This window comes from Pongo pygmaeus, chromosome 5 (genome assembly GCF_028885625.2).
Source record: "Pongo pygmaeus isolate AG05252 chromosome 5, NHGRI_mPonPyg2-v2.0_pri, whole genome shotgun sequence".
Lineage (NCBI taxonomy): Eukaryota > Metazoa > Chordata > Mammalia > Primates > Hominidae > Pongo > Pongo pygmaeus.
The window spans coordinates 159,548,621-159,575,859 of NC_072378.2; the positions used below are offsets into that span (position 1 = coordinate 159,548,621).

The window sequence follows — 27,239 nt, forward strand, 5'->3', positions numbered from 1 at the left end:
TTTCATTTTCAAATTAGTTTTACTTTATCACATTTGATTGGCCCAGTCCATTACACAAAAAGACATACTGACTAAATACAACATAATTTCTATAACCTGAGGGGACTTGCACATCATTACCTGATTGCTTGCTGACTTGGCTGTTGATTGGTTTCATGACTTTGAAGCTTCCCTCCTATGACAATTCTTCCTCCCCTAAGGACTTCCTCATTGCTGTTTCTTCATCCTGCCCTAAGAGCTCTCTCTCTTCCATAAACTTCCTTTCTTGGGATGACCTTTTGTCATATGTTGTTCTTTGTAAGTACTCTCTGTCTAAAAGCAGCTCCTGTGTCTGTGACATGCTCTGCTCCGGGAATTCAGAGGCCTCCAGTGACTCTGTCATTGCTCCAGGACCACCAGGCTCATCCTCGGGTTCTGGAGACTGATGTGTGTCTTCCCCATGCTCATACATATACAGTCTCTTTTCAACCACCTCACGGATCAACACTGAAAAGTTAAATGTCCAGACATCACTACGATTTTCACATTATGGTATATTTCAGGAGTTACAATGCTGACTTATAGATAATTACAAAACCTTCAGGAAGCCTCATCTCTTTCCTATGTCATAACCTTTTTTGGAAGTCAGCACACTTCACACTTAATGCATTAAATATAAAATATATTCTGTTTTAACAGAGTATCATTTATAAAGTAATGACAAGATATTAATAGATAGCAAATTATAGAAGAGCCAAAAATAATATTGAGGGTAAAAATTTGCACTTTTATTAATACAATTGATATACTAAAAGTTTAAGTATTAGAACTGTAAAATTAATCTTTCTTTCAATTATTCAACTTATTATTTCTACTAAAAACTTTAGAGATGAATTTTTGGATAAAATAACTTACTGTCAAGCACTGTTCTTCCCACCATGCTACAGTCCATGGTTTTTTCAACTTCATTCATTAGCCATGGAAGAAATCCTACCTCAATATCTGTAATAAAAGAATTCATTGATTTTCATGTATTATCAGAGGAATAATGTGCTTTTCTCTTCATGTAATAGACTCATCAACATTGGTTTCTTAATATAAAATGTTAAGTAGATTCATACAGCATAACTTTTGCCATATTCCTTATATATGTTCTGGTCAGTTTCCTTTCTGTTGCATAAGTGATTTTTTTTTTTTTTTTTTTTGAGACAGAGTCTCACTCTGTCGCCCAGGCTGGAGTGCAGTGGCGCGATCTCTGCTCACTTCAACCTCCGCTTCCCAGGTTCAAATGATTCTCCTGCCTCAGCCTTCTGAGTAGCTGGGACGACAGGTGCACGCCATCACACCTGGCTAATTTTTGTGTTTTTAGTAGAGATGGGGTTTCACCATGTTGGCCAGGCTGGTCTCAAACTCCTGACATCGTGATTCACCCGCCTCGGCCTCCCAAAGTGCTGGGATTACAGGTGTGAGCCACCGCGCCTGGCCCAATATTTTAAGAACTATGAGGCCTTCCTTGGAGTCAAGGCATTTGGAGTTTCTTTCATAGGTGCAATCTGAGATGGATCAGGGAGGCAGGGGGAGGATGCGGGTTTGGGAGAACTCCAATCCAAATGCAATGCAAATCTGGGATTGAGCAATGCCAGGAAAATAAAGCCCCCACCTGAAGCCCAGGGCCTAATGGAAGGAGGCTGATCAGACTCAGAGAATGCAGGTGAGAGGGCATTTGAGGAGGCAGTCATCTAGAAATAGGTCAGAAACTAGCTGTTTCCATCAGTATTAAGTTTGTTCAAACTGAAATCTACTGTGTAAGCATTTTAAAAATATGGTCTATTACAATATACATTTTAAAGTTTCAAAATAGCATTTTTTGGGGCAGGCATCTAATTTTATTTTTCAATAGGATGAAATGGAGAGTGTGATAGAATATTTTATTCACTACTATAAATAATTTTTATCTCAGGTATGAATTTCATTTGCAAGCTTTTAAATGATCTATAACTTACTTTTTTGGTAATCTGTGATAGAAAAAAGGCTACCGGTCTCTCTGGCTAACAGTTAGAGGACAAGCTAGAGCGCAGGACAGCAGGATGATAGCCGAGAATGAACACTGGACTTGGAATCTGAGTTCCAAGTCAGTTTGAGGCCTAATATTTCCACTGCCTGAGGATTTGGGAGCAAGGCATTTAACTTCCCTGAGCTTCAGTTTCTATTTCTGAAAAAATGGGAATTCTATCTGACCTGTCTATCCTACAGGGTTATTGGGAGTATCAAATCATATCACCTATGAAAAATACTATGTATATTAATAATATTTGTTTGTGATCTGACCTCTTTGTATTGAATTGAATATGTAATCAGTGAAAATTAACATTACTAAGATGTGTCCCAAGATACTACTGGCCAACAAAATAGGACCTATACACCAAGCATGGTGGATGTAAGTGCTTTTCACCCTGAGGAAGGTAGGTGGTGGTGAGGACATGCAACTCTTCCTTTCCACTGGCTGAGCAGCTAGGAACGTGGGCTTTGAGGGGATACAGACAGACAGCTATCAGGCTATGGGCTCCCTAATGGCAGAGATCAGGGATCCTTCTTTTTCTCCAATACCAAACGTTGTCTGGAACAGGGTAAGGGCCTAACTAAATGAATAAATGACCTTGATAGCTGCCCTCAAAGGGTTTTTTATTTGAATAAGTCAGCTGAGAAAAAGTTAATAACAACTACTTATGCATACATAGGACTTTACAGTTTACACAGTTTCATATATTTTATGACTTAACTCCTAAATAATCCTTATTTCAGGCTGGGCACGGTGGCTCACGCCTGTAATCTCAGCCCTTTGGGAGGCCAAGGCAGGCGGATCACTTGAGGTCAGGACCAGCCTGGCCAACATGGCGAAACCCCGTCTCTACTAAAAAATACAAAAATTAGCTGGGCGTGGTAGCAGGTGCCTGTAATCCCAGCTACTCGGAAGGCTGAGGCAGGGAGAATTGCTTGAACCCGGGAGGCAGAGGTTGCAGTGAGCCAAGATCGTGCCAGTGCACTCCAGCCTGGGCAAAAGAAAGAGACTCTGTCTCAGAACAAAAAAAAAAATCCTCATTTCACACATGAAGAAACTGGAGGTCATCAAGCTAGCTAATGATAAAGCTGCAACCCAAACTGAAGTTTTCAATACCAAGTCCATATTTCTTTCTACTACACAAATGTTGCTTTGCAATAAACACTAATATCCTTAAATCAAGATCTTTAAAATACACATCTCATTAACAACTGTACTTACTTTAAACAACTAAAATTGACTTTGTGTCAGAAAGATTCCAATTCAAAATAAAAATGGACATAAGATAAATTTGAACCATTAAGAGGATGCTTATTACAACAGACTTAATCTAACAAAAATATCTACAAACCTCTTTCAATGGGATCATAAAAGTAGCCACTATCCCTGAGGCTGCCAAAAACAGACGGGAGAAGGTCAGCCAGGTAACGCTGTGCAAATGCTCGGGCGGCGATTTTTTGTGATGTCTCGTTGTGCTTGTGCACTATTTCCCACTGCTGTTTCTTACGCCGTTCCTGCCAAGAACGACACAGGTGGTTATTTAGCTCTTATGCCCTCCCCAAGTACTGAATCTAGTGAAGTTAATAAGTAGAAGAATCCAGACTTATCAAAAAATGGACAGAGGGTGTCTATTAAAGGTTCATATTTTTTATCAAAAGTTTAATGAATTTCAACAGCTAGTGGGTACTGAATTCAGGAAGTTATAAAAGATGGAATTTAAGGTAAAACATCTCACTATTCATTTCAAGTAAAATAATTTCAAGACATACATGCTTAACAGTATAGATGGTAGCAAAAAGATAATCACCACTATATGTATTTTAAATTAATATTATCATGAAATATTACTGGTAAGAAAAATTACCAGTGGGACAATGAATGAGTTCATTTGTAATAATTCCCCGAATTTGTAAAGCTGAATGGTTCTGAAGATTATGAAAGCCTCTTATTTTTTGTTGTTGCTTCCTTTAGACCATGTAATATTTATAAAGCAGATGAATCCTGTTCTCTACTCTCATGTGGAAGTGGGAGCATTAATATATTTTCGAATTAAATCTATTTTCAAACTTTAAACAAATATAAATCTAGGTGATTCTTGTATCCAGTTTTCCATAATATATTTCCAAACAGTAAATAAACAAATATTTTTTGATAAAGATTTCACAACTAATTTCAACAGTTTATTTTGCCACAGTTTTTTTATATTTATAAATAAAGTCTTACTTTTGCACAATCCTTATTGTAAGCCCTATGCTCTTTACACAAGTAAGCATTCATCTTGGAATTAAAGTCCATTTGATAGATACTGAGTAGGATTTCCCAACGATTACACTATTTTTCATAGCATAGTAAGTTAGGCCCCTTGGGAATTTCTTCTTAACTGTTTCAGGTATTAAGACGCTACTTTATAATTCGTTCATCAGTATACAACAAAGGCTGACAGTTATTGCCAGAACCAGAAAGACTATCTTTTCTAGTGCTTCCTAACTGTAGACTACTGGCACATTAAAAAAAAACTGGATTGTAAACCTTTCCTTATTGAAGATTCTAAAAATCTAGAATCTGAAAAATATTCTATGAGAAACCAGATAGCTCTGGTGTGTCACTAAGGATATAATGAAGGGCCTGGTCACTGAGAAAAAGAATCAGAATTCTATCTAGATCCCCTGCTTCTTACCCACAGTCTCTCTCCAATACACTCACTTTTTCCTTCCTTCCATCTTTCTGCCTCCGACTTATGGCAAACCAACATACGTCTTTCTTTCTTTAGGACTCCTGATATTTAAGAGAGTCTTCCAACTGGGACACATGTAACTTAGGAATTTTCACTTCATTTAGAAACTTTTGGAAACTCAATTTAGGTATATTTATGTAAGCTGGAGTTTAAAAGATGTAATTCAGTCCATGAAAGATCTATGATCTATAAGAGAAACCTGAGCAAAAATATTATAGATCTTTTTCTAATATATTCCCAAAGATCTTTAGTTTTATGATATATCATCACATGTAATTTTGAACATAATATGCTAACTAGCCAAAAGACGGCCTAAGAAACAAAAATATAATTATATATACTTTTTCTTCTCGGTGTCGCCTCTCTTGCTCTTCAAGTCGTTGAACTTCAGCACGTTCACTATTCCGTAGTTCTTCATACTCACGCTGACTGGCCCGCAGGTTAGCCAGCTCTTCTTCTTCCATTACTTCCAGAAGAGACTGCTCAATTGTCTTCCCCACCAAAACTTCTAACACTGGTTTAACTTCAAGATCAAAGTCAAAGAGCTTAAACATACAAAATAAAGCAAACTTAAAATTTTAATTATGAATCGAATGCTCAACAAAAATATAATATTCTTAGCAATAACAAGATATTATTTATTAAGTGTCTCCTGTGTGCCAGACACTGTGCTGGTGCTTTATTCATGGTTTCTAATCCTCAAAATGAACAATATTTTGTTTACAGGCAAAAATCTGTTAAGTCAAAGTTATGAAAAAAATCTATGCATTCATCAAAATGAACCCTGACACTGAAGAGAAATATCCTTGTCTGTCTTATTCTTTGCCTTTTCTGTTTGATTTTTACTTATTTTTAAATAACAGTTTGATGAATGAAGGAACAAGAATGAGAGATATTTTGGTGATTCATTGCTAGGATTTATAGGCAAATATAACTTTCAGGTAGCTTCTGAAGATTTATTTTATTTCCCAATTTCAATGACAGTTCTTTCAAGTTCCCACAAGTATTAAAACTCACTTAGGTCATTATGAACATAATCATTGCCTTCTCTTCTTCAATTTCATAAACAGGCCTATTTATGCATTCCACACTGATAGAAAAATGTAATTATTAAAAAAATTTTTTTAAAATGAGAGGGTATCTTTACAAAAGTTATATAATCCACAAGCAACTAATTGTGGAATCTTTTATACCAGGGATATTATTTTTCCTGATTTAGTACAAATCTATCTTAAATATACACATTAAGCGAGCATATAAACAAACAAAAATCAAATGTGGAAATATTCTAAAAACATTTCAAATGATTTTGTTTTTAATCAGCAAAGAAATCATAACATGGAATTTTAAAACATTTCTGAGTACTATATGATAAAACCATTATAGATAATATCTGGAAAGAAATCCAAGAAGTAGAATCTGATTGTGAAGTGGTTCTTGCTCATATTAAGCATTATCTACACCTAACTTTACCTCACTTATAAAGATTATAGAGGGAAGCCCACAGGATGTACTGTACCTCTCCTTCTAGTATTTGGGTGGCCACATCTTTGCCAGTTTTGGCAGGAATAAAGAGTGGTGTTGGTGGTCTGTCCAAAAATGCATCTGTTTGGCATTCCATATCAACTTCTATTATGCGATCAGCAATTTCTTCAAGGTATAATTCTAAGAAGAATATCATATATATTGAGTTTAAAATTCTGGTCTAAGGCCGGGCATGGTAGTTCATGCCCATAATCCCAGCACTTTGGGAGGCCGAGGAGGGTGCATTACTTGAGGTCAGGAGTTTGAGACCAGCCTGGCCAACATGGCAAAACCCCATCTCTACAAAAAATACAAAAATTAGCTGGGCGTGGTGGTGCGTGCCTGTGGTCCCAGCCACTCGGGAGGCTGAGGTGGGAGAACTGCTTGAACCTGGGAGGTGGAGGTTGCAGTGAGCCAAGATCGTGTCACTGTACTATAGCTTGGGCAACACAGTGAGACTGTCTCAAAGAAAAAAAATTCTGGTCTATTTCAAGCATATATGTGTATTTGAAATTTTAGCTCCTTCAAAGCATATTTAAATGAATCAGAAAATAAGTATTAGAATAAAAGTGCTCAAATGTAGGGCTTACCTCACCTACTGAACTAAGAGTTTTTAAATATTTGGAAGACCATAGATAGAGTTAGGCTAGAACATTTACTGAATGTCTAGAAAGCACTGAGCTTTGTATTGGAACTAAAGAAGAACATGAGACTGTAGATGTGTATAAGATGCAGAGTACAACAGCGGATAAAAAGTCAATTTTATATATATATATATTTGAGTCCTAAGATAGTAAACATACAAAGATTTGAAAATTCCTGTATATTTAAAAAAATCATGTTCCAAGCCACCAGGTTATTTGATGTTCCCTCTGCACTACAGATTATAAACAGATGTATGAAAACAAATTTCATGTTAGGAGTAATTTATATGAGGCAGGGGTAATGTGGTATCAAGCAAAGAACATGAGCACTAGAGTCAGATGTTGGGCATAGGACTTGGCCAAGTCATGTCCTCTCTGGGCCTCAGTTTCTTCATCTGGAAAATGGGCTATAACTACCTGTCACACAGAATCTTTGTAATAAGGAAGGAAATACACAGATAAAGGACCTGGTTCAGTCTCTGAGGAAATATCCAAAAAAAGCTGGCTGCTATTATATCACTTAATATTCTGATGGTATAAAGAAACATGAAAACTTAGCTCTTTGGCTAATGACAGCCATACACTCATTCCAGACTTGGCCTAAAGGCAGGGGTTAAAGCATGGAATGGTCCCTTTTGCCTTTACCATGCAGAAATAATCCTGATGGATCCACTCACCATCTTGGAAGGGTACAAAGTGAACCTTAAGTAGTGACAGTGGTCCAAGGAAAACACCAAGCACTGTCTGATGACCAAGATGCTGTCAACAACACAGCTAGACCCTATAGGACCAGGTAAGCCTCTACAGCTGAGCACAGCGAGACAAGTATGCAAATCCTGGCACCTGTCTCAGGGGTGCCTGTGTGGCCCTGGGGAATGTGCACAGCGACAGAACCAGAGGACAGAAGAGGCTGGTGTGAGAGGCAGATGACTCAGATGGGAGTGGGTTTATTCCTCTCAAAAGACAAACAAAATGACAAAATAGAACCATATTGCTCTCCTTTCCTGTAAGTCCTAATGAAAAGAACAGTGATTCATGTTGGGCTATGAGAAAGAATCCCAGTTTAAGAACAGAATATGTGAAAAGGTCTAAGAGAGAATTTGGTCACAAAATTATTTGTTTATTTGTTGCCCAGGCTGAGTGCAGTGGTGTGATCATAGCTTACTGCAGCCTTGAAATCCTGGGCACATATGATCCTTCTGCCTTAGCCTACTGAGTAGTTGGAATTACAGGTGTGCACCACCATGCTCAACCAATTTTAAACTTTTTTGTAGAGATGTGGTCTTTCGTCTCCAACTCCTGGGCTCAAGTGATCCTCCTGCCTTGCCTCCCAAAGTGGTGGGATTATGGATGTGAGCCACTGTGCTTGGCCAAAATTCTTTTTTTTTTTTTAAACCCCATCCCACACTTCCAGCCATATCCACTATGATGATAGTATATAGTCTATGTATTTCTTTCTCTCTCTCTCTCTCTTTTTTTTTTTTTTGAGATGGACTTTTGCTCTTGTTGCCCAGGCTGGAGTGCAATGGTGCGATCTCGGCTTACTGCAACATCCGCCTCCCGGATTCAAGCGATTCTCCTGCCTCAGCCTCCCGAGTAGCTGGGATTACAGGTGACCACCACCATGCCCAGCTAATTTTTGTATTTTTAGTGGAGACAGGGTATTTCACCACATTGGCCAGGCTGGTCTTGAACTCCTGACCTCAGGCGATCTGCCCACCTCGGCCTCCCCAAGTGCTGAGATTACAGGCGTGAGCCAGCACATCCAGCCTAGTCTATGTATTTCTTTAATGAAGGAACTTCCCTATCATGTGATCGGGGAAGTATCAGCACAGGAGAGGCATAAATAATACAAAGACCAAATAAAAATGAACTGACATAGACAACTGAGTAAACCAAGAGGACACAATGCCAAGGGCACAGTCACACACCTGTTTGCACATCGACATGCTTTCTGCCTTCCACAGGTTCAGGTGTTTGTGGTCTGAGCTGCTCTTGGGCTTGTTTTCTGGCAAGAGCCCTCTTCCTAGCCTCCCGTTGTCTCTGGAGCTCTACAGAATCAGGCTGTCCGAGCTAACAGTGATAGAAAATACTTCTAGAATTTAGAAAATATTTATTAAAGCATACGGGAACTGCCACACTCCAAAAGCAATTCCTGAGTAGTATAAAGGCATTTGTCATAATGTTTCCTGATTATCAGTAACTTCATTAAAAGTGTATTGGTACTTTGTCAGATAATTACAAAGATGTTTGACAAAGCATAAAAGTAACTTCAAAGTATGGCTGTTAACTGGAATATATGGGTGCACAATCCTATCTATATATTTACAAAAATAATAAAAACATTTCCTTTTTAATTTATTCATTGACCTGCTGATCATTCAGGAGCATGCTGTTTAATTTCTATGTATTTTTGTAGCTTCCAAGATTCCTCTTATTATTGATTTCTAGTTTTACTTCATTGTGGTCAGCAAAGATATTCGGTATGATTTCTACTTTTTTGAATTTGTTCAGACATGTTTTGTGGCCTAAGATATGGACTATTCTGATGAATGATCCATGTGCTGAAGAAAAAAATATGTGTACTCTGCATAAGATGGATAAAATGTTCTATAAATATCAGTTAGTCCTAATAGGTCTAGTGTGAAGTTTAACACTAATTTTCTTTTCTTTCTTTTTCTTTTTTTCCTGATTTTCTGTTTGGATTATCTATTCATTACTGAGAATGGGTTATTAAAGTCTCCTAATATTATTGCGGTCTATCTCTCCCTTTAGATCTATTCATGTTTGCTTTATATAGTTGGGAGCTCTGGTGTTGGGTGCATGGATATTTATCATTGTTACATCCTCTGGCTGAACTGATCACTTTATTATTACAGAGTGACCATGTTTCTTTTTACAGTCTTTGATTTGTAGTTTATCTGATGTAAGTATACTCATGCTCTTTTTTGGTTTCTAGTTGCATGGAAAATCTTTTTCCATCCATTTACTTTCAGTCTATGTGTGTCTCTGTAGGTGAAGTGGGTTTCTTGTAGGAGCATGTAGTTGGGTCTCATTTCTTTATCCAATCAGCTATTCTATGCCTTTTAATTGGAGAACCGAGTCCTCTTACATTCAGTGTTATTACTGATAAAGCAAGGACTTACTACTACCATTCTGTTGCTTATTTTCTTGTTGTTTTGTATCTCCTTCCTTCTTTATTGTCTTTCTTTGTGTTAAGTGACTTTATCTGGTAGTATATTTTAGTTTGTTGCTTTTAATTTTTGGTGAATCTTTTACAGATTTTTGCATTGTGGTTACCATGAGGCTTACAAAAAACAGATATAACAAGTTGTTTGCAGAGATGACAACTTATCTTAGATCACAAAGAACAGAAGCAAAGAAAAAAAGAAAAAAAATTCTACACTTTAACTCCATCCCCCCACATACTTTTAGTTGTCTCATTGCACATATTTTTATATTACCTAACTCTTAACAGGTTGCTGCAGCTATTACTGTTTTTGATAGTTGTCTTTTGGGCCTCAGTAGAATTATGAGTGGATTGCATACCACAGTTATCGTATGAGAGTATTCTAGGTTTGTCTATGTACTTAATTTAACCAGTAAGTGTCATACCTTCAAATGTTTTATTTTGGCACATTAGTGTTTTTTGTTGTTGTTGTTCAGGCTGAAGAATTCCCTTCAACATTTCTTGTAAGATGGACGTGGTGGTGCTGAATTTGCTCAGCTTTTATTTTTCTAGGAAAGACTATCTCTCCTTCATATTTGAGGGATAACTTTGTGGATACAATATTCTTAGATGATTTTTTTTCTTTCAGCACTTTGAGACTGTCACCCCAGTCCCTCCTGGTTATCTCACTCCCTCTTGGCCTGTACAGTTTCCATCGAGAAGTCTGCTGCCAGATGGATTGGAGCTCCTTCGTGTATGTTATTTGCTTCTTTTCTCTTGCTGCTTTTGGGATTCTTTTTTTCTCCTTGACCTTTGAGAGCTTGATTATTCTATGGGGTATTATTTGGGGTGAATCTGTTTGGTATTCTCTGACCTTCCTGTACCTGGATATCTATTTCTTTCTCAAGTTTTGGAAAGTTTTCTGTTAGTATTTCTTAAAACAAGCTTCCCACTCCTTGCTCTTGCTCAATTCCCTCTTGAACACAAGTAATTCTTAGCTTTGATCCTTTGGGGTAATTTTCTGTATCTTGTAAGCAGTCTTTGTTTCTTCTCATTCTTTTTTCTCCTCAGACTGTGTATTTTCAAATAGTCTGTCTTTGTCTTCATGTTCACTGATTCTTTCCTCTGCTTGATTCATTCTGTTGTTGAAAGCCTCTAATAAATTTTTCAGTTCAACAAATATATTACTCAGCTCCAAGATTTCTGCTTGATTTTTAAAAATTATTTCAATCTCTTTGTTAAGTTTCTCTAACAAATTCCAAAATTGCTTTCTGTGTTATCTTAGACATCACTGAATGTCCTTAAGACTGCTATTTTGAATTTTTGGTCAGAGAGCTCACATCCTGCCATCTCATTAGGGCCAGTTACTGATTCCTTGCTTTGTCCCTTTAGGTAGGTCATGGTTCCCTGTTTGCTGTTGTTTCATGTGGATGTATGTCTATGTCTCTGCACTGAATGATTATTTAGTCCAGTCTAATCTGTTTGGCTTGTTTTGCTTTTTATTGGATATATTTTCTTAGAGATCTTTCTTTTTTTTTTTTTTCCTTTTTTTTGAGACAGAGTCCCACTCTGTCACCCTGGCTGGAGTGCAGTGGTGTGATCTTGGCTCACTGCAACCTCTGCCTCCTGGGTTCAAGCAATTCTCCTGACTCAGCCTCTCAAGTAGCTGGGATTACAGGTGCCTACCACCACAGCTGGCTAATTTTTGTATTTTTAGTAGCCATGGGGTTTCATCATATTGGTCAGGCTGGTCTCAAACTAATGACCTCAAGCGATCTGTCTGCCTCGGCCTCCCAAAGTGCTGGGATTACAGGTATGAGACACTGCGCCCCGCCAAAGATCCTTTATCACCAGATTACTGCCTCCTTTTTGGATTTACGTGGTGCCTTAAGGCCAGGTTCACCTGGCTCTAGTAAATGATCAGAGCACTGCCCATCCTGAATGGGGGAGGTCCCAAAGGGGATACACTGGTAGTGTGACTGGCTAGGTGTTTGTGCCCAGGGGACCGGTACAGTGTTATCTCCTACAGTGTGGTGCTGCTGAACAGCCACTCTGATTTGGTGTTTCTTTTGGTTGAGTTATACAGCAGAGTGTCCAGGGCTGGGGATGGTAGTCTCACCTCCCCATTTTGTCTTTGGCTGTACTCAGACATATTTCTCTCTTCAGGAACTCATGATGCTTCTTGTGGGTTGAATTTCCTGCCAGGAAACCCAACATGGTAGGGAAACTAGTTGTCCACCTTGATCTTTTTCCAGTGCAGAAATCACAAGTCAGAGATAAATCCTTGTGATGGTTAATACTGAGTGTCATTTTGACTGGATTGAAGGATACCAAGTACTGATCCTGGGTGTGTCTCAGGGTGTTGCCAAAAGAGACTATCATCTGAGTCAGTAGGCTGGGAAGGGCAGACCCACCCTTAATCTGGGTGGGCACAATCTAATCAGCTGCCAGAGTGGCTAGAATATAAGCAGGCAGAAAAATATGAAAAGAGAGACTGGCCTAGCCTCCCTGCCTACATCCTCCTCCTGTGCTGGATGCTTCCTGCCCTTGAACATTGAACTCCAAGTTCTTCAGTTTTGGAAACTGGACTGGCTCTCCTTGCTCCTCAGCCTGCAGATGGCCTATTGTGGGACCTTGTGATTGTGTGACTTAATACTTAATAAACTCTCCTTTATATATATATCTATTCCATTAGTTCTGTCCCTCTAGAGAACCCTAAATCAATCTTCCACATCCTTAGTGCCAGGCAGACTAGAAGGAGAGATACTGTAGACATGAACGACTGATTCTCCTACCATCTCCTTGAAGCTTTTTCACTTTTCCGTAGCCCTGGGAACTGCTTCCTCCTTCTACCTGAGCTCTAGAATATTGCTGGTGGTAATCTTGGCACTGTACATTTGTTCTTGATTTTCTTTTGCAGGGGGAGTGAAGCCAGCCTGCTTCTATGCTGCCATTTTGGAACTCCTGAAAAATATTTTCACTGGATTAGAATTAAAGCTTGATAGTTCTTTCCTTTAAGGACTTGAAAAATATTGTGCCACTTTCTTGTCTCCACATTTTAGGTAAGAAATCCACTGCCATTTAAATCATTGTTCTCCTTTAGCTAACGTGTAATTTCTTTCTGGCTGATTTAAAAATGTTTTGTTTTTAATTTTCAAAAGTTTGATCCTGATTTGTCTCGGGTAGATTTCTTTGGGTTTATCTGCATGCGGGGGTCACTTGGCTTCTTGGATCTGTAGGCCTTTTGCCAAATTTGTGGAATTTTCAATCATGATTTCTTCAAATATTTTTCTATCTCATAGTTTTCCTCCTCTCCTTCTAGGATTCCAACAACATGAATGTAAATCTTTGTGATTGTTCTTCAGCTCTCTCAGGCTTTTTTTTTTTTTTGTCTATTTTCTCTCTGTTCAGCTGGATAACTTCCATTCTTCATTGATTTTTCTTCAAGTTCACTGATTGTTTCCTATGTCATTTCCAATGTACTACTGAGTCCATCCAGTGAGTTTTTTATTTTAGTTATTGTATTTTTCAGTTCTATAAGTTTCCATTTGGTTCACTTTTGTATCTTGTATTTCTTTGCTAAGATTTTTTTTATTTGTTTCAAGACTGTCTATAATTGTTCACTTTTCATTGAAACATTTTTGATTGTTGCTTTAAAATCCTTGTCAGGTAATTCCCACATCTAAGTCATCTTGGTTTTGTCATTTCTTGATTGTCGTTTCTCATGCAAATTGTGACTGTCCTGATTCTTGTATGATGAATGATTTTTGTTTGTATCCTGGCTATTTTGGGTATTATATTTTAAGACTTTGGATCCTATTTAATTTTTCAGTAGGAAGTCACCCTTTTTGTTTCAGTGCACAAGCCTGAGTGGGGTTGGAAGTTCAACTTCCTGCTGGGCCCCACTGACACCACCTCAACAAAAGCAGAGGGTCAACTTGTACCAACACATTGGTGCCAGGTGGGGGTGGTAGTTCAGCTCCTTTCTAGGCTCTGTTGACACTGGTGGTGGTGTCGGGGGAGTGCAGCATTGACTAGCACTGCCTCATACCACCTTGTTATTGCCAGATAGGACTGCAATTCAGCTACCCACTGGGTTTGCTGGCACCACCCCAGAAAGAGTGGGGCACTGACTTGTGCCATCTCCTACTACCTCATTGGTACTGGGTGAAGGTGAAAGTTTAGCTTCCTGCTCCATCCATGTTGATACCACCTCAGTGGGAGAAGCAGGGAACCCCTGGAGGTTCTAATGCAGGAGCTCCAGGATAGGGTTGAAGCGTATATACATACATACATACATACATATATATATGTTTAATAAGTTAACCATTGCTTCAGACTAATAGATGTTCCCCAACTTATGTGGTTTATGATTTTTCAGCTTTATGATGATACAGAAGTATCCACAGAAAATGTACTTTGAATACTCATACAACCATTCTATTTTTCACTTTAATATTTCATAAATTATATGAGACATTCAGTACTTTATTATAAAATAGGCTTTGTGTTAGATGATTTTTCCCAACTGTAAGTGTTCTGAGCACTTTTTTTTTTTTTTTTTTGGAGACAGGGTCTCGTTCTGGGAACATACCTACACTTGATCTTAGCCAAAAGGCCAAGAGGCGATTCTGGGAACATACCTTAGGTGGGTTCTTCACATCCCTCATTTGACATTCAACAACATTCTCTCTAATGTGGATTTGAATGCTATTATTCATTTTTAACTTCTTTTTAATCACATATTTCTTGATACTCTCTGCCTCAGACTCCAATTCAGGCACACTGAGCTTCCCTCAATTCCTTAACATTCTAGGTTGTATTTTTGTTTTTGTTTTTGTTTTTTGAGACAGGGTTTCCCTCTGTCACCCAGGCTGGAGTGCAGTGGTGTGATCAGAGCTCACTGCAGCCTTGTCCTCCTGGGCTCAGTCAATCCTTCTGCCTCAGCCTCCCAAGTAGCTGGGACTACAGGGGCGTGCCACCATGCTCAGCTAATTTTTGTGGGTTTTTTTTTTTTTTTTTGTAGAGACAGGGTTTTGCCACATTGCCCAGGCTGGTCTCAAGTGCCTGGGCTCAAGTGATCTGCCCACCTTGGCCTCCCAAACTGCTAGGATTACAGGCATGAGCCACCACGCCTGGCCTCTGAGCATATTTAAGGTAGGCTACGCTACGCTACGGTGTTTGGCAGGTTTGGTGTTTTAAATCCATTTTCAATGTTCAGTGGGTTTATTAGGACATAACCTCATCGTAAGTAGAGAAGTATCTCTATCACCATCTTGTATTAGGCACTTAAATGTCATATACTGTTTATACATTCACTTGTATTTCATTTCTGTGCCAAGAACTCACCACCCTTAATATCACACCATGTCTTACTCATCTCCGTATCCTAGGTACCCAGAACAGGGCCTAAAACTCAATAAATATTTGTTGAGTGAATTAAAGAAGCAGAATTCAGACTTTTTGATTAAATAATGATAATTGTATTAGATTATGAGATAATCTAAACAAATCTAGATGCAATAGACAAGCGCTACTCAAAATGTGGGCCTCTGGCTAGTGTCTATAAACTATTTTAACTGGTCTGTAACAATTTAAGTACAGAAATTGAGAGTAAAAGTTTAGAAATGTTTAGAATGGCAGAGTTCTGTTGAATCTAATGAAAAATTGGGGCTTTTTTTTGTTTTTTTGAGATGGAGTCTCGCTCTGTCGCCAGGCTGGAGTGCAGTGGCGCGATCTCGGCTCACTGCAACTTCCGCCTCTCGGGTTCAAGCAAGTCTCCTGCCTCAGCCTCCCAAGTAGCTGGGACTACAGGCAAGTGCCACTACGCCCAGCTAATTTTTGTACTTTTAGTAGAGACGGGGTTTCACCATGTTGGCCAGAATGGTCTCGATCTCCTGACCTCGTGATCCACCCGCCTCGGCCTCCCAAAGTGCTGGGATTACAGGCATGAGCCACCGTGCCCGGCCAATTGGGGCTTTTTTTTTTAGCTAATTCCTTTTTTGTGGTAAAATACACATAATGTAAAATTTATCACCTTAACCATTTTTAAGTATAAAATTCGGTGGTATTAATTAAATTCACATTGTTCTATCACTGTCACCATCCTCTATCTCCCGAACTCTTTTCACCTTGCAAAACTGAAACTCTACACTTATTAAACAATAACTCCCTCCCTGGCCCCCTCATCCCCCAGCTCCTGGAAACTGTCACTGCGCTTCTATTTGTATGTCTTTTTAAAAATTTCATTTTTATAGTAATTCATCTTTATTTTATGAATGTTTTAGTCTGCAATGGATTAGAAATTAACACAAAGAAACTGATCCTTCCCCATAGATAATGTGAGAACACGGTGTTAGACTATTCAAACTGAACTTACCAGTGGCCCTGTCTGGAGTGCATAAGTGTTGCCTCGAATTACCCTTCTGTCATACATTATGTTTCCATAACGCATAGGTTCTTCATCTCTGTAAAACAGATAATTCTGTATAACCACTTTAATAGAGTATTGGTATCTATGAAGTAGCTCATTTTCAATAGGATTTAGACTAAAATCAATATATTTTAAGAAAATAAATTTCTGTTTTAGTGTGGTCCATAAAATAAGGAGGTAAATGGATAAATTTGTGTAATGCTTCCTATATGCCAGGTCCTTCACGTACATTATTTTATTTATTATTCACAATAAGCTGCGAGTTGGGAACTATGATTCCTTTTTCAGAAGGGGAAACAGACTCAGGAATCTGCCCAAGGTCACCTTGCTAGTAAGTGGCAGGGCTAGATTTAGGTTGTAAATCTGTATGACTTTAGTAAATATGAAAATGGCCCATTTGAAAAGGGGCCTTCTTTAAAGTACTGAAAAAAGTTTGATTCAAAGATTGAAAAGTTACACTAATAAAAAAATGAGGCTTAAAAATTAAGTCAATTTTCTCATTGTTCTTTAAACACAAATATATTTTTTAAAGTAATTGTTTAAAATGTTAATAAAATTTTCCAGCCTGGCCAACATGGTGAAATGCTGTCTCTACTAAAAATACAAGATTAGCCAGGCCTGGTGGCCCGCACCTGTAATCCCAGCTGCTCCGGAGCCTGAGGCATGATAATGGTTTCAGCCCAGGAGGCAGAGGTTGCTGTGAGCTGAGATTGGGCCACTGAACTCCAGCCTAGGAGACAGAGAGAGTTTGTCTCAAAAAAAAAAAAAAAATACATATATATATACACACACATATATATACACATATATATACATATATACACATATATACATATATATACATATATATTAATTTCAGGGATCAGAATGATTGCTAGTAAAAAATACAAAAACCCAGTTGATACTTTCATTCAAAGTTATTTCAATTATATATTGCTTATAGCTAAGACATTAACATTGCCCTACACCAATAACAGTACTCTATGGGAAATGATTCTGAGTAGGGTATAAGTTGCTTTTTTATCATATATTGAAGCCACTATTGAACATTCTAACATGTTTCACTGCTTGTATTAATTGATCTCTGGGCAGTGTTAAGCCCAGCTGGCCACTCCTTCACTGAAGCATTCTCTTTCCTAGGCCTCTGTGTTACCACCATAATCTTCTGATTGTTTTTCTACTACTTCTCTAACACCTTTTTCTTAGCCTTTGTTTGCAGTTCCTCCCATACTGGAGGATTTCCTCTGGGCTCAGCCTTCTCTTGTCCTTAGTTGACCTCATCCATTTTCAAGACTTCAGTTATAATCCATATACCTAAAACTCTTAATTTTTATTTTTAGCTGAGAACTCTTCTCAACTCTAGGCATATCCAGTTGCCCAATGACATCTCACTATGTTATCTGGAAGGCAACCTCAAAATTGAACTAATTATCACTCTCCCATTCCAGCTCATTACTTCTTCAGTGTTTCCTGTTTCATTAAATGGTACTACTAACCACGTAGTTGGCTTAAAATAACACATTTATTCTCAGAATTCTGCAGTTTAGATGTCCAAAATGGGTGTCAACAGGGCTGCACTCCTCCTGGAGGTCCTGGGGAGAATGTTTCTTTGCCTTTTCCAGCCTCTAGAGACTGCCCTCGTTCCCTGGCTTGTGGTCACCTTCCAGTCAGCATTTGTGTGATTCTGACCTTTGCTTCTAATGACACATCTCCTTCTATGACTCAGACTCCTGTGCCTTCTTCTTTCACTTTTTTATTATTTTTATTTTTTTTGAGACAGAGTCTTGCTCTGTCGCCCAGGCTGCACTGCAGAGGCGCAATCTTGCCTCACTGCAAGCTCCGCCTCCCGGGTTCACGTCATTCTCCTGCCTCAGCCACTCGAGTAGCTGGGACTACAGGCGCCTGCCACCACGCCCCGCTCATTTTTTTTTTTTGTATTTTTTTGGTAGAGACGGGGTTTCACCGTGTTAGCTAGGATGGTCTCTATCTCCTGACCTCGTGATCCGCCCACCTTGGCCTCCCAAAGTGCTGGGATTACAGGCGTGAGCCACCGCGCCCATTCTTCTTTCACTTTTAAGGCCCCACTGTGATTCTACTGGGCCCACCTGGATAAGCCAGGCTAATTTCCCATCTCAAGATCTCCCATCTCAGGATCCTTAATGTAATCACATCTCAAAGTCCCTTTTACCACATAACATGTTCACAGGTTCTGGGGACTAGGAAGAGGACATCTTTGGGGAATCATTATTCTGCCCACTACAGTGATTTTAAACCTTATTTGATCTGAGTAAAAATAAAAATAAAAAAAAGGTATGTTCTAAGGTTTTAATTCATTTGCATTAAAAATGTTATTTTATTAGAAGGGTTATATATCCTTTACCAAAGGATTTGTAAAATGAGGATGTCATTATCACAATTGTCTTTTGACACATGCCTAAAGGTGAATTTAATGGCGTTTATGATCACCCAACTACCAAGAAATACATAAAAGATGTATTACATTCTCTTGTTTGTAAATGAGAAGACTAGTATTCAAATGTTCTCTTTCAGCTTTATAATCCTATGAAAAGGTGGAAGTTCTTGATTCACATTAGACTTGTGTTAAATTTCTAGACCCTTTCAAAGGAAAAATCAGATACTCCCATTTCTGTATTTGTGTAGCTGACTTCTCATTCCCAAACTTCACAGCTTTCCAATTAAGTTTCATTTTTTGGTTTCAGCCCAGTTATATATACCTAATCAAGATAATTTGGAACCTTGACTCCCTTCAATCATAAGTTAGTTATCCATTCCAGCCATGTGTCATCTGAAAAACTGAAGATTTATCCAGTTCAACATAAAATTTTGAACAGGAAAGAACTAAACGACATTCTAGGATAGAGACAGATTGACACAAAAGCATACTCTTTTTGGATATAGTCATTTAGTTACTCACCAGCAAGTACTAAAAGTACTGCTGTGGTTTGGATGTGGTTTGTCGTCCCCACTAAAACTCACATGGAAATTTAATTTCCAATATGGCAGTGTTGGGAAGTGGGGCCTAGTAGGAGGTGTTTGGAACATGGGTGGATCCCTCATGAATGGCTTGGCACCAGTTCTCACAGTAGTGAGGGAACTCTTACTCTCAAGAGACTGGATTAAGTTCTCACAGGACTAGTTCCAGAGACAGCAAGTTGTTACAAAATGAGGTACTTCCTCCTGTTTGGCCACTTCCCACGGATCTGCTTCCCCTTTGACCTTCTCCATCATGTTATGAAACAACAAGAAAAGCCTTCACTAGAAGGCAAGCAGATGCCAGCACCATGCTCTTGTACTTCTCAGTCTGCAGAGCTGTGAGCTAAATACATCTCTTTATAGACTATCCAGTTTCAGATACTCTGTTAGAGCAACATAAAATGGATTAAGACAAGTACTCTCATGAACACTTTTTTTTTTTTTTTTTTTGAGATGGAGTTTCGCTTTGTTGCCCAGGCTGGAGTGCAGTGGCGTGATCTTGGCTCACTGCAACCTCCGCCTTCAGGGTTTAAGCGATCCTCCTGCTTCAGCCTCCCAAGTACCTGGGATTACAGGCACATGCCACTATGCCCGGCTACTCTCCTGAACACTTAAAAAATATTTTATTCATAAGGATATCAGAGGAGAATATTATCCTTACCCATAAGCAAATTATGGATAAAATATCAGTTTTTTATCAATTAGGATATCAATGATTATGATTTGTAAGATACTACTTCCTCAAAATTGAGATTTTTCTGTCTTGTTCATTACTCAGATATACTAATCAACTAATCAACAGATTACTTCAATATACTAATCAACTATCAAAAAAGTTGTTCCTAATGAACCACCATTGATTCTTGTTTCTAATCTGTTGGTCTGATTGGATAGTAATGATTTGTAAGCAACCACTCAAAGGCATCAGAAAGTGTTTTTGGAAGGATTAGGAAATTTTAAAATTGAATCCTTTTCTAACATAAATGATCACTCTTCAAATTTAAATTTTCTATTTTAGTTTTCTTACAGTGATAGACATCTCTTATAAAAAAAGAATTTGTTAGAACAAGATAATTATGAATTTAGAAAGAGCGTTTGAAATAAGCATCAATAATTACATTGTTGATGTTCAATCATCAATTCGACAATTCGTATTAAGTGCTTACTATGTACCAGGCATTGTACTAGGTGAACAAAAGGTGCAAAAGTTCCTGCATCCATGGAGCTTGCATTCCTGTAAGGTTCTGCTGAATTCAACATTTGAGGCTTATGGAAAGAAATTTAGGGAACCGTTTAACTTTAAGAGAACTTTAAGAGGTTATTTTTTTTTGCCGGGTGTGGTGGCCCAGGCCTGTAATCCCAGCATTTTGGGAGGCCGAGGCGGGCGGATCATGAAGTCAGGAAATCGAGACTATCCTGGCTAAACGGTGAAACCCCGTCTCTACTAAAAAAATACAAAAAAAAAAAAAAAAAAATGAGCCGGGCGTGGTGGCGGGCGCCTGTAGTCCCAGCTACTTGGGAGGCTGAGGCAGGAGAATGGCGTGAACCCGGGAGGTGGAGCTTGTAGTGAGCCGAGATCGTGCCACTGCACTCCAGCCTGGGCGACAGAGCGAGACTCCATCTCAAAAAAAAAAAAAAAAAAGAGCTTATGTTTTGTTTCGTTTCCTTTCCTATGTATGTTTGAATATTTGCAACTGTTCATCGATGTAAAAACACAATCTGCCGTCCGAGCACGGTGGCTCACGCTTGTAATCTCAGCACTTTGGGAGGCCGAGGCGGGCGGATCACTTGAGGCCAAGAGTTTGAGACCAGCCTGGCCAACGTGGCAAAACCCTGTCTCTACTAAAAATACAAAGATTAGCCGGGCGTGGTGGAGGGCGCCTGTAGTCCCAGCTACTTGGGAGGCTGAGGCAGGAGAATCGTTTGATCGGGGAGGAGGCGGGGGCGGGGAGCGGGGTGGAGGTTGCAGTGAGCGGAGATCGCGTCATTGCAGTCCAGCCTGGGCGACAAGAGCGAAACTCCGTCTCAAAACAACAACAGCAACCACCACCACCACCACCACAAAAAACCAATCTGTGGTCCTGCATGGAAGAATAATCTTACTCCTGCTCAAAGCCTGCCGAAGAGACTTACTCGGCCTCCATTTTGGATATGCTACTGTTGGATATCTTTGCACTGCGGTCTCCTCATCTGCATAATGGAGTTATAAAACCAACTTCACAGCACTGTGGATTAACTAAGAAAACGTATTGGAATGCCCCCAGTAAGGTGCTCAGCACGTGGCTGGCCCTCAGTACACACCGTTACAATTCAAACTTTGTGAAATGAGCCAATTCGTGTACATGTTAAGGAACACGGCAGCAACTCATATCACTGAAAGTTAACTGATAGCCAACCCATGCCCCTTCCTGCTTCACTCCTCTACACCACGGGAGATTCCTTAGGGCAGAACTTTTATTTCGGCAGAATGCGGCCAAGGGAAGACAGCATGAGCAGCTTTTTTGCCAGGGCGAAGAGGCCAGACCCCGGCCTGGGGATGGGGTGCAAGTATGGACCACACAGGGGCTGGCTTGGTCACTCACGGCTGCGTCAGGCTGTCCCGGTAACGGCTGCGCTGGCAGGGCAGTGCTCGGGGCCGGCTGGTGTAGGTGTAGGTGCTCGGGGCCCGAGAGGTGCGATCAGTCAGCGCCGAGGCCATGTCCGGGGACTGACGGCCTCGCTTTCGGTGGAGCTTGGCTTTGAAGCAGGTGGGCGCTAAGGTGTTGTGGGCCCCGGAGAGATGTAAGTAGTGCCAAGGGCAAGGATTCCGCGACGCGAGGAGAGGCGACAACAAGGGAGGCGGGCGGGACGGGAGGTTACCAGCGCAGGAGGTGGGAGCTACACTGGGCTCGCTCCCAGCACCACAGAGACCAGCTGCAGCGGCCGCATCGGTTGCCCAGCAACCCAGGGTTCTGCCTGGGGGCGGGAACTCCGGGGAGTTCCGGTCCGCGGGTTTCCCGGGAAGGACTGCCGCACAAAGGACTTCCGGCTCTTGACTCCGCCCAGCTGCGCCACCTGGGTAGGTGCGCCTGCGCTTTGCGAGGTTCTTGGCTAGGGAGGCGGCCTTGGCTGGCTTGACCGTCATCCTTGCGGCCTGCGGGGCAACGGTGGCTGTCCTCGGCCCGGCTTTGGAATGTGGCTTTGCAGGGCTGGTGTTGGCGCCATTCTCGCAGGCCCACGTGCTCCTGCTCTTCCAGGGTGTCCTCGGCTGTTTCTCCTGCCGCGGCGCAGCAGCGCTCCCAGGCTGCCCCCGCGATGACACGCCCCTGGCAGCCAGGCTCCCAGCTCTGTTACGTGCCCGGGCGGGGAAGAGCTTCCTGGTGTCTCCCGGCACCTGCCCTTCTCCCGCCCCAGGGGCGGGCTGCCATCGCCTTCTGCAGCTGAGTCCGTGCAGTTCCTCACCTGCCTCCTCTGCTCACCGCTGTGTGCTAGCAATCGGAGGACCCTTGGCACACGGAGCGACAGGGGCCTCCCCCACAGACACCTCATTTTGGGAAAGAAGTGAGCAATTTACTGAGTCTTAAAAAATACAAAGGCATAGTTCCCCCTAATCTATCAGGCTTCCAGCTCTAAAGAATATATCTAGTATCGCGGGGTGGGGTTGCGCTTAAAAACGCAAGACGCTTTGGTTTTAGTACCAGCAACGTTAAAAATCTTGTATCTTGTATGAGTGAATGTGTATCCCTTGTGATCAGTTATTTGCATTTGCAGTTACACCTTCATTCAGCTAATTGCTGTCTTGATTTGAATCCAGGTTCTAGAATGTACTAGCTCCGAAACCTCAGGCAAGTTAAATGTTTTTGTGCTTCATTTTCCTAATCCACAAAGTGGCAATAGAAGAATTTATCTCTTTAGGTTTTGTCTTGAGGATTAAAACCGTTAATACTTAGAGCTGTGCCTGGTAAATGGCAAGCATTTATATTAAGATCTGGACCCGTTCTGCGCTTTGAAGTGTATGACCTAAAGCAGATGTAGGCATTCTATAAGTAACACTAACATAAAGGTGTATGGTAAGTTCTAGAGGCGAAAACACTCCCAAAATATTTTAGGTCTGATCATTTAATTTTGAGGTAATTTCTGAAAGGGCTAGAGGAGAAAGTGACATTTAAATTGTGTTTGATGAATGATAGTATTTTAACTGGCCAGCCTCTTGGGGGAAGTGCATTCGGAATGGCTTGATCAAAGGCTCAAAAAGCCCAAGGTGTATTTGGAAAACTGTAAGCAAGGTTTGTGTTGATGAGTTGTAGAAATATCTATAGACAGAAAGGCTGATACCACATCGTGGAAACAGTAAACACTAGCATATTAATTAGAATATTTTTTCCCTCAAGTAACAAAAAACCAATTCCAAGTGGCTGAAATAATAAGGAATTCATTATTTTACACTCCCCAGGTTGGTTAACCTGGAGGTTAACTTGGGGGCTCAGCACATTATCAACAACACGTTTTTTCCCCTACCTTTCCACTCTGTCACCTGGGTTGTTGGTTTCAACAAAGTAGTAATAGAAGTATTTTCTCTTTTGTCTTTATTGGAAGAGCAAAACCCCCTCGTAAACTCCCAACTGACCAGAATTACATCATATTGGTTTAAGCTTAGGATCTATATAAGACCACCATATTTGGATTAGACCAGGTAATCAGTCTTTCTAGGCCTCCAAGAAACACTTGGCCAGGGAGGAGGAGAACAAATTCTGTTAGGAGGATGTTGGGGCAGGATTGAATGGGTATTAAGTGGGTAACCAATAGTGCTATACCAGCCACAGTGGGCTTTATAAAGAAATTGATAGCTACCATAGGTTCTTGTACAAGTTTCTTTTTTTTTTTTTTTTTTAGATGGAGTCTCACTCTGTGGCCAGGCTGGAGTGCGGTGGTGCAATCTTGGCTCATGGCAACCTCCGCCTCCCCGGTTCAAGTGATTCTCCTGCCTCAGCCTCCTGAGTAGCTGGGACTACAGGCGTGTGCCACCCCGTCCAGCTAATTTTTGTATTTTTAGTAGACGCGGGGTTTCACCATGTTGGCCAGGATGGTCTTGTTCTCTTGACCTCGTGATCCGCCCTCCTCAGCCTCCCAAAGTGTTGGGATTACAGGCGTGAGCCACTGTGCCTGGCCTGTACAAGTTTTTATCCACAGCCTGTTTCTCTTCTTGTACTTTCTCCCAGGGCAGTCCCATTTCACGTCTGTAATTTCTAGTACCACCTATATACTCAGGGCAGCAAAGGATGTATCTCTAACCTAGACTTCTCCCTCAGGTGACAGTGCTGGATATCTGACTATTTTGTGGACAACTCTTGGATGATCTGAAACTGAATGATTCATTCCACAAATAGTTATGCGTATCTAGTATGTGCCAAGCATTGTTGTTTTCTTGTCCCTCACCCCCACTCCCCTGGTGTTAGTGGGGATATAGCAGTGAAAAACAAAACCAAACAGCACATTAAAACTCCTGCCTTGACAGAATTTATATTCTAGTGGAGGAGTCATACAAACAAAAAAAGTGAGTACATTATGTGTGTTACATAATTATAATAGCTAATTCGAAATAAAGCAGGAAATAAGGCTAGGTGCTAGGGGCATGGGAGACCTAGCAATTTTATAGTGGTCAGAGAAGGCTTCATTGAGAAGGTGACGTTTGAGTAAAAACGTGAAGGAGGTGAAGAAATGAAACTTGAGACTAATTGTCACAGCATTCCAGGTCAAGGAAGCAGCCAATTCCTAGTTCTAAGGCAGGAAGCGGTGTTGGGGATGGGAGTAAGAGTGAGTGGAGCAGAGTGAGCACAAGGAGGAGCATTCGGAGATGAAGTCAGAGGCCGGGCCGTGCGCCTTGTTGTAGGTCAGTGAAAGGACTTTAGGTTTTACTCTAGGGTTAAAAGTCCCTAAAGGGTTTTGAGTAGAAGCTTGACATAGTTTGATTAAAAAAATTTGTTTTTTCTAGATGTTTGGTTGAGAATAGACTGAAGTGGGGCAAAGGCAGAAGCAGAGAGACCAGATAGGAAGCTGCTCCCAATAAGGCTGGTGAGAGGGTGGCTTGGATCTGGTGTGGGTGTGGTGCTCAGGCCCGAGAGGTGCGGTCAGTCAGTGCCGAGGCCATGTCCGGGGGCAGACTGCCTTGCTTTTGGTGGAGCTTGGTTCTGGATCTGGGCCCAAAGTGGTGGGAAGATCCCAGCTCAATTTTGAAGGTAGAACAGATCAGACGTGACGTGGTGCACAAGAGAAAGAAAGGCATAAGAGATGAACCTAAGGTTTCTGATTAAATGTTAGACATTGTATAGGAAAAAAATCACATAGAGGCTTTGGCAAAAATAAATAAATAAATAAATAATAAATAAATTGCATAGAGACTGTAGCTGAAGTTGTCTTTCTCCAGAAAGGATTTAATTTTATTCTGGCAAGCAATTAGAGTAGGAACAGATGCTTTTTTTTTTTTTTTTGAGGCGGAGTTTCACTCTTGTTGCCCAGGCTGGAGTACAATGGCACCGTCTTGGCTCACTGCAGCCTCCACCTCCCGGGTTCAAGCAATTCTCCTGTCTCAGCCTCCCAAGTAGCTGGGATTACAGGTGTGCACCACCACGCCCTGCCAATTTTGTATTTTTTTAGTAGAGACTGGGTTTCACCATGTTGATCAGGCTGGTCTTGAATTCCTGACCTCAAGTGATCCACCTGCATCCGCCTCCTAAAGTACTGGGATTACAGGCGTGAGCCCCTGTGCCCAGCCTCAGATGACCTTTAATCAGGGATTCAGACTTTGTGAGGGCTGATCATTTTCTGGTTTGGCCTTATACCAGAGCTAGGCCTTTCTATTCTTTCTCAACATGAACATCTGTGGTATTTAACAGGTCCCCATCTTTGGGTGACCTTGAACTCCAATTTTTGTACTCCCAGCTCTCTAAGACTGTTGAAATGCACACTTAGTATTTTAGCTATTTAGCAACTGTTTGGTTTCTTGATTTCCAGGGCCCTTACAGCTTAGAATTCAGCAAATGCTTCAAGGATAAAAGCCAGACTAAATGTCAGACTGGCTTCTCTATGATCCTCCTTTCTTTGGGATCTTGTCCCTTCAAGTCCTGTCAGCAGTTTTCAACTCCAATGTTTTATCTCCCCATATCTGAAAGGTCCCTGATACCTCCAGGTCACTGCTTTCTGCTCGCCATAAATGCCCTGCACAAAACTCAGCAAATGACCCAATAAGAAAAAACAATGGAGAAATTCTGTATCACTTTATGCATCTCTCTTCCTGGGATCCCAGTCTCTCATGTCTTGACCATCTTTGTTGCTCTCCAGTGTCTTCAAACAGCCTATGTAGTTTTTGTTATATGTGCTTTTTTAAATGTTCACCTTTTATGCTTATTCCCATGAGAGGACTGGTTTAATTTAAACTATTCAGTTATAGCTAGAGGCCATGATAAGGTTGTTGACTAGAGTATCTAGAAGAATGGAGTTGCCATTTAGTGATATAGGGAACGCTGGGGAGGATCCATTATTGGAGTGAGCGTTAGCAGCTTGGTCTGGGGCACATCAAGCTTGGAAGGCATGTTAGTCATCCAAGTGGAGATGTTGGGTAGACAGTTTTACATGGGAGTCTAGAGTTTCAGGAGATTGGTCTGGGTTACAGAAGTGGATTTTTGAATCAACAGCCATGAGACTTGATAAGATTACCAAGGGAGTGT

The 27,239-nt window shown here is 40.6% G+C and overlaps 1 protein-coding gene across 3 annotated transcripts; it reads right to left on the reverse strand.

Annotated features, from left to right (window-relative positions):
- Positions 1-25,892, reverse strand: RSPH3 (radial spoke head 3). Of its 3 annotated transcripts, XM_054491056.2 has the most exons (8): positions 22,119-25,892; positions 16,489-16,576; positions 8,872-9,013; positions 6,292-6,437; positions 5,114-5,317; positions 3,390-3,552; positions 895-981; positions 1-486 (listed from the first exon to the last, which is right to left on the reverse strand). In XM_054491056.2, exons 1-8 carry the CDS (start codon positions 22,658-22,660, stop codon positions 176-178), a joined length of 1,683 nt encoding a protein of 560 aa, XP_054347031.1. In that variant the 5' UTR covers positions 22,661-25,892; the 3' UTR covers positions 1-175. The 3 variants fall into 3 exon arrangements, with proteins under 3 accessions (XP_054347031.1, XP_063522862.1, XP_054347032.1); XM_063666792.1 differs by lacking the exon at positions 6,292-6,437 and having other exon boundaries at positions 5,114-5,295; XM_054491057.2 differs by lacking the exons at positions 6,292-6,437; positions 8,872-9,013.
- Positions 25,893-27,239: the final 1,347 nt, after the last annotated feature.